Source organism: Cervus canadensis, chromosome X (genome assembly GCF_019320065.1).
Source record: "Cervus canadensis isolate Bull #8, Minnesota chromosome X, ASM1932006v1, whole genome shotgun sequence".
In the NCBI taxonomy this organism is placed as follows: Eukaryota; Metazoa; Chordata; class Mammalia; order Artiodactyla; family Cervidae; genus Cervus; species Cervus canadensis.
Window position 1 is genome coordinate 141,316,732 of NC_057419.1, and position 12,015 is coordinate 141,328,746.

Genomic DNA, 12,015 nt, shown 5'->3' on the forward strand with positions numbered 1-12,015 from the left:
TTAGGCTAGATGCCAGTGTTTCCATTTGAGTATTAAGTTCTTGGCCAGGTCAGGAAGAAACTGTTGACAAAGCATCTAATGTGATGCCAAGAACCCAGCAGTACACATTACACTGTAATTGCTGATGAGGCCCAACAGTTGAGCAATCTATTGGTTTAATATTCTTGAATCATAGTTCACCAAACTCTCTGTGCTTCAGGTTTCTCATCTATAGTGAGGAGGTTAACCTGGATGATCTCTATATTCCCTTGGGTCCTGATAAGCCATGATTTCTTTATACCATCTGAAGGACTAAGGTTTGGAATACACAAAATCCCCATCATAAACAAATGTTCTCCCTACAGCAATCTGGCTTCAGTATAACTGCAATAGGAGAATAAAAGGGATCAATGTAATTAAATGCCATAAAAATCAAACAGACGATGTTGACCATTTTAGCACCTCAGCCCCAATATACTAGAGGATTAGGGGTTTTAACTGCCACCTTTGTCACTTTGATTTCTGCCATTATTATCTCCTAAAGTGCTATGTGATACTGACTTATTTTTCTGTGAAAGTGATTAACAGATTTTATAAAGATACCCAATGAGATACTTCAACATACCACAGCTATTGCAAAGTTTGTCTTTTTGGAATTACTGTGGCATCTTGTTGACACAAAGACTGTTTCTTTGTGACTACACACTATTGTGCATCAGCTATTACAAGGAAAGTACTTCCCAACCTTACCAGCAAAGATTCCTTCAATTATTTGTCTTTATGAACTCCAGATTGTAAATAATAATAACTATTAAACTATATTTATTATAGCTTATTTCCCATACTTGGTGAAGCAAAAATAAAAACAAAAAACAAAAACATATAACTGCTACTTAGAGCGTTTGATCAGCATGAGACATGCAATCACAAGTTGATGTAATTCTCACTAAAAGGAAATGTATGTGATATTTTAATTAACTTCATCTTAGGTAAGTATCAAATTTCTCTTATGAATTTGAAACACCAAGATATCTTGGAAACTCCTAGATACTTAAAAAAATTTCTAGTGATCCACAGATTATAATTTGGAAACTTAATGGATATATTAGATAGCGATCAACCAAATAATGATTATCATTATTACTAATATTGTTATTTATTGGACAATTATTAATATTATATGCCAGAACTGGTTTTAAACAGTGTGCACATTTAATCTTCCTTTAATCCTGAGCCACAAAGAGGTTAAATGATTTACCTGGTATCACACAACTAGGAATTGTGTGGAGGATTTGAACCCCAGAAAGTTTGAGTTGATGGAGATGAGGCCTACTGTCCTTAACCCATCAGTGGACAGATATAGTGCTCTAGTAGGTGAATAAGAGAAAGAGAGATTCACATTTAACAGTTGAATATTAAGTTGCTGAAATATGGAAAGGCATCAGAACTGAAGGGTGGAGAAGTACTGGGAGTGCTGAAATGTAGCTGGAGACCAGGCATCAATCTTTACTCTGAAGATTAGTACCTGAGTTTGTGCATTTGTGTTGAGAATTCTACAAAGGTTGAATGTTGGGCCGATCAATAACTTATTGGTGAGAGCAATGAATTCTGAATGCCTAACAACATGTTGGTGTGGGCCTAGAGGGGTGAGAAGTTGGGTAGAGGAGGCTAACCCCATTTTAAGACTGGGAACAGAGTTGGAGAGAAGGAGAAAATGGCTGCCCCTGGACAGTGGCATATATGCAATAAGGTGGGGGAGGGGAAATGAGGGGAAAGTCTTGTCTTTGAGTTAATAACTCATGTCCTAGAGTTTTAGGGTCTTTAAACTTCTGTGCAGTAGGGATTTGTGGCAATACTATACCACAGAATGCCATAAAACCCTGGCTATTGGGCTTCCAGGGTTAGTACTCTTAACAATTTTAAGACAATGAAATGCTGAGGGAGATAGGGAAAGCAAAGGTCAAGGATTTGAAAGATAGAGCTCTGGGAGATGCTAATGACTAATCCCCCTTGTATTCTAAATCAATCGCAATTTTAGCTCCTAGGACAGTGGAAATGGACTTGGGGGTGGGGGCAGAGCAGTGAATAAGGGGAAGGCCACTTGGACAAGAATTTGGGGCCTCTCTCCCTAGCTTTCTTTTATTGGAGGATAATTGCTTTACAGTATTGTGTTGGTTCCTGCTATACATCAACATGAATCAGCCATAGGTATACATATGTCCCTTCCCTCCTGACCCCCCTCCCACCTCCCTCCCTATCCCACCCCTCTAGGTTGTCACAGAGCACTGGGTTCAGCCCCCTGTGTCACATAAACTCCCTTAGTTTAACTTGAGCAGTTTAACCCTCCCATTTATAGTTTAACCCTCCCATTTTATATTGAGGGTTTATCCATGAGGCTTCATTTGACAGACATTCCAAACTTAAAGAAAAAGGCAAAACCACTTTCCTAAGGGAGAAAAAAACAGATGAGGGAGCTCTAAAAAGTGTTCAAATAGGTCGCCTTTGTCCTTTGTCCTTTCTGAATTTAGGGGCAGACACTAGCAAGGGTGCTTTGGCTGGGAGATTGGGAAGGTCTAAGTAATGACTCAGTGAATAAAACCAATAACAGCAATAGCAGCAATAAATGATAATAATAACAGCTACCATCCCCCACCTTTAGGAGTTTGGAATTAACATATACACAATACTATATATAAAAACAGATAATCAACAAGGACCCAACTCAGGGAACTCTACTCAGTATTCTGTAATAACCTATATGGGAAAAGAATCTGAAAAAGAGTAGATATTTGTATATGTATAACTGATTCACTTTGCTGTACACCTGAAACTAACACGACATTGTAAATCAACTATCCTCCAATGTAAAGTAGAAATAAAAGCATAGCAGTTACTGATTCAGTGTCACCTCTCATCTGGGCACAGAGCTGAATGTTTTTATAGATTGTGCCATTCTATTCTCTGCAGCGCTATGAGATAGATGCTCATTTTGCAGACGTCATCACTTTTTTGCCTCTGAAGGAGCTATGCAAGTTGCCTGAGGATATAGGAATAAACCAAGTAAAGGCATGTTTGAATCACTCTCACTCTGCAAATAGATTTAAGTAATTGCTCAGGGCTTATGCAGCTGAAATACACACCAGGTTGAGATGATCTAGTCCTTTGAACCCAGGCAATTCTGAGTTCAGAAGGACAAATCACAAACTGGCCCCTGAAAATTGGGAATGTCTGATAGCTTATTCCAAGAAAGAAGTGTTTTCCATAGATTTAAGTAGAAGAAATGTTTCCTTCACAGAAAGGAATGGTTTTATTGCAATTACATGTTTCCTTGAAAAGACTTTTATTAATTTGTTCATTGAACAAATACTTCTTGAGCGCCAACTATGTGCTCTGCACCCAGTGACTCAAACATGAAATTGAGACAGATTTAATAAAACCCTTGATCCTGAGGAATATCTGAAATAACCAAATTTAGGTAGAATCTATTAGTCAAGTGTGCTTTTTCAGTCTCATTCCAATGGCTATTTAAATATCCTCACCGAGTGAGGAGGGCAGTAGAGTCCTTGGATTCTAGATCATGGAATAAAAGAACCTTAGTAATGAGATGGCCCCTTTCCTGTATTTTATAGGTCAGGGAGTCAGATGGCCTTGGACTGTAAACTGTATAACCTTGGGCAGGTTACTTAACCTCTCCCAGCCTCAGGCTTTTCATCTGTAACATGGGGGTAAAAGCACTTGCCTTACAGAAACATGGTAAGGATTGCACAAGATAATTTATATCAAATTCTTAGTGTAGAACACAACATGCTCAATATATTATATATTATACGTTTACAATAACAATTGTGATCACCATTTTCTGAGTGAGAGGACTGAAACTCAGAAAGGGGAAATGACTAGCCTAAGATCATATAGTTTGTTAGGGCAGATAGTAAAACTCAGATCTCGGTTAGCAAATATTCCTTCTACTACACCACCTATTTTATTCCCTAGGAACAGGTAATGTTAACTTCTTATGCCTGTCAGAAATAGTTTGGCTGATCCACGGAGAGGAAGGGAGAGGAAAACAAGGAAATAGATAACATAAGGAAAGAATTCCTAGAGTCACAAACCAAAACAGCCAGGGAGATAACCAGAAAGCAGAGGAGAAACAGCAGTTACCAGAGAGTTTAAATCATAAAATTGCGGCATTATAGTACCTGCTTAATCATAGAATGGACCTCTATCCTCATTCCTTTATTCACCACAAACATGTCAATGAAATTGACTAAGCTTTTCTTTTTTCTTGGGGATGGCAGTAGGGAGGTGGTTCAGAATGCATGTGTGTTTCACAGAAAGTTCCCCTGCATACAGCTTTACTAGACAATTTCTATTTTCAAAGCAAGGGAACCCTATAACTGAAGTTATAATAGAAGCATAAGTACTACCAAGATTTAAGGAATGATAGACTTTAAAAGATAGTGGGCTGGAGTGAAACCTAAGAGTAGAAGCTATTGAGAAGTTTAACAAAAAGGAAAAAAGGCTTAAGAGTAAAGCCACGTTGTTATTCCTCCATATGTTGATAATATAGGTAATTACAGCGTTGGGAATGATTGATTTGTTAGATGAAGATATTCTTAAGAATTAGAAATATATGAAAAAGCCAGTCTGTCCATATGTTAAAAGCAAAGATTAATTTACAGTTGTCTAAGCAAAAGATGATATAATCTTTCCTAAAGTGTTTAATCAAGGACTGCAGTATTGGTTGTGCAACGTTCAAGGAGTATTAAAAATATTCCAGGAGTTTCCTAGAAGGAACAAGGCCATTTTGCTCAATTCATGACTGCCTAGTTCCATGGCACACATAACATCTGATTAGAGTTTCTGACCCACCAATAGAGATACATTGTGATAGTTTGGGAAGCAATTACTATCCAAAATGGTTGTTCCTTTTGTACTTCATCCTTTAATCTGGAGTTTTCTGATTTCCCTCTCCTGAAAATAGTTACATATTATTCCAAATGAAATATACTGATAACACTTCAATTGCTTATTCATTTGATAACTTTTGCCTTCACAGGGCCTCAGGTACTGTTTATACAGCGCTGGACATTGCCACAGGACAAGAGGTAAGCATTAACATTCATTTCTGACTTTTACTTTCCTTTATTTGTATTGATCAGAATTCTTCTTTGATGGCATTTGTGCCTGACAAAATGGGTAGCACTGGGTTGACATAAGTTTCCTTCATTGATGTCCAAAGTATCTGCTGTGAGTGATGAATTCATGATTGACCAAAGAAAAGGAGCATGGGTTTGTGGCATTAAGAAAAATCCTAGTAAGATAAATAATTTGTATGTCTGACTCTGTTGCTGAAAAATATGGATGCTTGTGTTTAGTCTAATGATGGTAATTCATTCTTATCTTTTAATCATGATTCAGGTGGCCATAAAGCAGATGAACCTTCAACAGCAGCCCAAAAAGGAATTAATTATTAATGAAATTCTGGTCATGAGGGAAAATAAGAACCCCAATATTGTTAATTATTTAGATAGGTAAGTTTTTTTTCATCATTTACTTGTTTTCTTTACGGGATATAATTTTCATGGTCAATTATTTAGGATCTATTCATTTAGCATCCATTCTGCAAATATCTTTCAAATGCTACAAAACAGCATCAGCTCTATTGCTAAACTTGTACCCACTTATCTTTGTCCGCCCATTAAACATTTGAAGACACATTTTATGGTGTTGCTTCTAAACATGAGCAGTTTGTGTAATTTTCTTTTGAAGACTGTGGTTCTGTATTGCCAGGAAACAGACTATGGCATATAGTAGAGAGCTGTGGTGTTTTAAACATTTAATCAAGTGTTTGGAGCCAATGCAGTCTCTGGCTATCTAAGTAAAGAAGACAGACTACAATGGCCCTGCTTTAATGGGTGCTTTGTGATGAACTGACAGTGAGGTCTAGGGAATTGAGACTTTAATCTCAAACCTTTTTCCTAGACCAGGTAATTAATGTCTCTTTCATCAGTTATGTTAGCAGTGTGTTATTAATAGGTGTTTAAAAACAGCACTAACTCTTTACTTGTGATTTAATATCTGTCTCATTCAATTTCAATGTGTTTGTTTAGCACCACTGTGCTGTGTACTCTGGGTTGATACAAAGGAAATAAGACCAAGTCTACAACCTCAGTGAGCTTAAGATCTCGCTTTCTGTGTTTTATACCAGGTGGACCAGTGGTACAGAAAGGAGGCAGAAGAGGGGCCAAAACAAGTGTCATTTAGGGGCCAACTACAGCAGAGTCACTTTTCTCTGCTTTTGTAATTTTGTAAAAACTGCATTTGTAAAAAAATGCAGATTTCTAGGCCATTCTCCATAACTACTGAGGTATTTCATTTTTGTGAAATGAGAATTTTAATGAGAATTTTCCTTTTGAACAAGCTTTCTGAGTGAATCTTATGGGCACTGCAGCTTGAACACCACTGGATAGAAAGTCTTGCTTCATACTGACGTCAAGCTGGGAGCAGGATAGGATTGTTGGGATTGTTCCATTCATTGTAATGCCTCTCATACTGACGTCAAGCTGGGAGCAGGATAGGATTGTTGGGATTGTTCCAGTCATTGTAATGCCTCTCTCTTGCTAAACAGGGGGAAAGACAGACCTGATCATACTGTTAAAATGCCTTCAGATTATCCTAGGGGTTTGAATTTGCTCTGGTGACCTGCCTTCCCATACTTGATCTTGTGGGAGGTGCTCCTCAATACCTACTTAAAGATAATGGGCATGTGATAACCAACTTCTATCAGAACTGAGACTTCAGTGCAGTAAATCCATTGCCAACTTGAATCTTTTTGATTCTCTTTTTAAAAATTTATTTACTTTAATCAAAGGATTAAAAATTACAATATTGTGGATTGTAAAGGATTGTAATCCAATAAAGGATTACAATATTATATTGGTTTCTCCCATACATCAACATGATTCTTTGATTCTCTTTGATTCAGTGAATATCTGAAGATTTCAGTAATTAATTGAGTAGCATCAAAAATAATGCTGAGATGTGAGTACATTATCCTATAAAATTGTGTCATGGGGCAGTTCAGTCCAGGAGGTCAACACTATGGCTTGAATGATCCAAAAGGGCTATTCACCAATCCTGTTCATTGAAATTAGCTTTCTACAGTGGAATGACTGACAGTAGTCAGTCACCAAAGACTTCCTTGCTCTTTTCCTTCCTTCCATGGTGCACTTTCATCTCATGATCCTTTGATTTCCATGCATATTCTCTTCTAAGATAAAGGAAGTGTCTCATAAGCATAACTGATATTTTCCTCTTGTTATATAACATGACCAAATGCAGAGACTGACTGCACATTGCCTTCTTAATGGAAATATAGAAGGGTCTCCACTTCCTTAGGCCTGTGAGTCAATGTCTTTTTCCTCTCTTGTTGTAGCTACTTAGTGGGTGATGAACTGTGGGTAGTCATGGAATACTTGGCTGGTGGCTCTTTGACTGATGTGGTCACAGAGACCTGTATGGATGAAGGACAGATAGCAGCTGTCTGCAGAGAGGTAAGAAAATAGAACATTTTTGACTGATGAGAACACCCACATTGGCAGTTTTTTATCTTTGATTATTCAAACTGTTTATAACGTCAAAGTATCAATAGCGCATCTTTTATACTAAAAAACAATTGAAGATCCTAACAACAATTTAAATCCTAACCCTCTCTCCCCAGCTCCTTGTTTATTTTAGTTGCTTTGTAATGGATCTTTCTGAATTCTATTATACCATTCACGGGGTACCATATCTAAGCCTGCCTAATGGAGTCTTAGTGAATATGGAAGTCAGTAATGTTGACATGGAACTTCTTCCTGGTTGGGGGGAATTTTTATATGATAGTTATTTTGCCTTGTCTATGCAATATAAGCCATGTACATATACAGATCACATTATAACCCCATCATTTTCTGGAAGGCAGCTTACACGAGGTCCTCCCTCAGTCCAGAAAGTAGTTGCTTTCACAGTACAATCTTGAAACTCCCTCAGACCCCTCCAATGGGTCTGAGTGTCTGCCTGTTTTCTAATAACAGTGACATATCCCCAGTTTCAAACTAAACTTAGGATATTTTGTTATATTAATTTTCTCAATATTTAAAAAAAAACACTCCTCATTGGAGTCTTATCTTGAGCATTACCCTCTACCCTCTATTCATTGAAGTTTTCTATAGACACAAGTAGGAACTCTGACCCACTGAAACTTGAAAATCAGTGATAGTAAAACAAAGCCAAATAATGTCAGCTAGCCTTTCATTGTTTTTTAAGTTATTCACTTAAATTTCCTCCTTCTGCTGTCCTCTCATTCCCATTTCTTCCTCCCCAAATATGTACACATATCCACCAAATTCATATATTTTCTATTCATACAATAAATCAAACTTAAAATATTCAGGGGATTCTTCAGCCTTTAGCCTGTGGTTTCATCTTTTAGTATTACAACACAAAGCCATTTCCAAACTAGTACTTATAGTTACTTCAGAGCCTAGAAGTGGTTCCTGAACCTGGCTATCTGTCCATCAGAACTAGCTTGGGGCACTAGTTTTAAATGCAGATTCCTAGGTCCCACTCCAGACCTTCTAAATCTAATCATATCCCAGAAGCAGATGCTTACTATATCTGTAACAGATCAAGCCGAATCCATATTCTTCAGACAAGTAGATCCAAGTATGATTATAGTAATTGGTTCATTCGACTGTATTAACAATGTAGTGCTACTTACCACACCGTCACTTTTTGTGGCCAAGTCTGATTCAGGAGCTTTCATATGTATAATGCTAAGTTGCATCACTGATATAAATGGTAACATGATTTCAAAATGGCTTTGAAACATTTAATTTATTTCACCTGACAACTTAAGCTTGTACCCTTGCCCAAAATTTATCTAGAAATGAAACACATTTTTAAAAACATTTTGTGATATAACTAGAACTTTTTTCTTCCTGATACAATAGTGCCTCCAAGCTCTGGATTTCTTGCACTCAAACCAAGTGATCCACAGAGACATAAAGAGTGACAATATTCTCCTTGGGATGGATGGCTCTGTCAAATTGAGTAGGTATTATGGTTCAGATGGCATGTGAGAGAGTGTCAGGGGATTTATGCTTTTTTACTGTCTATCTTGAGAAGAAAAGGGCTCTTGAGAGTGAGGGTTTGAAGGCATTTAGAGGCCAGTTTGAGGTGAAGCATTTTTTTCACGTTGTATTCCTGTATTGTGACCAGATTTGGGGAGGGTTAATAGTTAAGAATATCTAGTGGTTTCTATCTGCTGGATGACAAATACCTAATCTGTAATATATAGTTATACTATAATAGTCAAAAATAATACTAAAACATAATAAAATCTTAAGATTAAAAATAAAAAAAATAAAAGAAAGATTCTATAAGTTAGAGGGAACAATATGGGGAGGGAACCAGGATTGAGGTCTAGTAAAAATGATATCACTCAGTTACTTCAGACTAGTTTAAAGTCTGGAGCAGCTGAGAGATCGGATAACAAAAGGATATGAGTGAGGCAGTTGCAGAAGCTCAGTGTCTAAAGGAAGGTGCAACCGTATCTGAAAGTGACCTCTCGTAAAAGAAAAATAAGTTGAGCTGATTTTAACTGACTTTTGTTCTCTGCAGCTGATTTTGGGTTCTGTGCCCAGATCACCCCTGAGCAAAGTAAACGAAGCACGATGGTGGGAACTCCCTATTGGATGGCACCCGAGGTGGTGACTCGAAAAGCTTATGGTCCGAAAGTTGATATCTGGTCTCTGGGAATTATGGCAATTGAAATGGTAGAAGGCGAACCCCCTTACCTTAATGAAAATCCACTCAGGGTAAGTAAAAAGAAAACTCAAGTCCTTCATCCCCAGGGAAGGGGAAAAAGCCAAATGTCATTTCTTGTCTCCACTAAAAGTCACCAGAATGGGCTCTTTGATGGGACAAGTGACATAGAAGCTCCAAATTGTAATTTTCAAAATTACTGTGAGTTATTTATTTTCTGTTTCTCTTAAGATGTCTCAACAGTTTTTTCAAATGCTTTGATAACACTATTTCTAATGTCAGGGGTCTTTAAAATTCTGTAGCACAATTTTCTGCTGTCAAAAAAATATATAGCTTTTTTTAAAAGCAAGATGTGGGAAGAAAACAGTATTTTTATCACATGTCACAGTTAAATGATCTATATAGGAAACACTTACTTTTAGCAAAGTAAATAAATGCATTTCCAGAACAGCTGAAATTTTTTAAATTAGATTTTGTTTCATTATCAGTAATGATTTATTGAGCCACAGCAGCTTGGTGGATATTGAATAGAGCACAAGATAGACACAGTACCAGCCTGGCAAAATCACAAACTTAATTAGACTGTCAAGTTAAAAATGAATGGAAATTGTTTATGTTGGATAACTCAGTTTGCTACTGCAAAATCAGAGGTTAGATCCTTATGTGGTCTGGTTACTTCTATGAAGAGAAAAGCTCCATTTTGGAGCCTAACACCCATTCAGAGAAAGGCAAAGGAACATGAAAGAAATGCTTGCTCAGTGCAGAAGTGAGCCAGGAGCTGTTTTGTTGAATAAAGCCTAAAGGTAAGTCAGAAGCTGTGTTATATATATAAAGGGCATCACACTATTAAGAAAAGGAAACATGTACCAATTCAAATTCTAATCTCAAATCCTATGCAGAGTGCCAGTGCCAAAGACATCTTGCATATTGTTGGCTTCCTTACAACTAGGAGTCCAAAACTGAATTTTACCATTAGTATATAAAAATCATTGCCCTTAGTACATGGTTAAGCGTTCACACGTTCAGCTTATAAAATCCATATGTAAGCCAAATATATGTGGCTTTCGGTACATGTAAAGAAACTTACAGACTAATTACCTAGTTATTTTGAAATGGAGCAGTTTGTAATTGGGAGCTGCATTCCCTGTGTATGGAGAGGGGGACAGTGTCCCCTTTGCCCCTTCCTAATTCTTCTCTGCTAGTTGGCCTCTTGTCTTAGACCCGGCACTGATTAGAAAATAACAGATAGGAGTGAGTGCCCTAATGACTGCTATGGGCTATTGCTCTGGGCTCATGAAACAATCTGGAAGTGAGACATGCAGAGTGATTAGCTGCCTGCAGGGCTGAGTGGAAAAAGAAGGGGCATTTTCCCACTGTTTGTGGGTCAGTCCTCCAGGAACTTAATCAAACCCACCCCTGACCTATGGATAATTACATGGGCTTGTCCTTATTGTCTAACCACCTTTGCCCTTTAAGAAGTAGCAGTGAAAGAACACACCAGGCCTCTTGTTTCCATGGATTTCCTCCTCTAAGTCTTCAGAGTTTGGAGGCACTAAACTAAGATTATGGCTATTTTGCTTTCTGCCTTCTAATGAGTAATTTACAGCTTGCAAAATTTCAGGATTAAATAAATGGCTCTGTAAAGCAGTTGGCCTCAGTAATGTATTTATTACGTTCTTCAGTTCCCCAAGTACAATTGATCGCTCTTCAGCAAGGCTGTTAATTGTTAGAAAAAAGGAAACAACTTGTAATCTTTATGGGCATCTTCTAGCCTGGGATTAGAGCTAATAATTAACAGCTTGTCTCTTAGGATCCGAAGCCTTGTATCTAAACAAGTACTTGTAGATTAACAAGCCACAGGTTCAGGAAGCCTACATTACAGCTATAACAAAAAGATCTGTCAGAAAGACCACCCTGTTGAATTCCACTGATAAGGATTTACTGTAACTATGCTCATTATTCTCCGTGTGTGATCAACCTCCTGTGACTCAATCAAGTCTGTATGGAGGCAGCCCTCTATTTGTTTGCCAGGGGCCACAAGGACTTTTTAAGTTTTGATTTTGAATATGTTGTCCTCCTGTTCTCTTAAATAAAATCCAGTATCCCTGGCTATATGCCCTTATTTGGGATTTGAAAAATATAGTCACTGAAATGCTGGAGAGGTTGGACAGAAAAACACATACCATGACCTTGTTGGAAGCCTGTGTTTTCTTGAATTCTGGTGAC

General features: G+C 37.6%; 1 protein-coding gene across 10 annotated transcripts in view; it reads left to right on the forward strand.

Moving 5' to 3' along the window:
* PAK3 (p21 (RAC1) activated kinase 3) overlaps positions 1-12,015 on the forward strand; it is a 127,894-nt gene that overhangs the window by 92,619 nt on the left and 23,260 nt on the right. For all 10 annotated transcript variants that reach the window (XM_043457841.1, XM_043457831.1, XM_043457838.1 and 7 more), the window contains 5 exons: positions 5,039-5,087; positions 5,401-5,513; positions 7,418-7,535; positions 8,976-9,075; positions 9,646-9,842. In XM_043457841.1, coding sequence (XP_043313776.1) covers positions 5,039-5,087; positions 5,401-5,513; positions 7,418-7,535; positions 8,976-9,075; positions 9,646-9,842 — 577 coding nt within the window. The remainder of the gene's footprint in view (positions 1-5,038; positions 5,088-5,400; positions 5,514-7,417; positions 7,536-8,975; positions 9,076-9,645; positions 9,843-12,015) is intronic.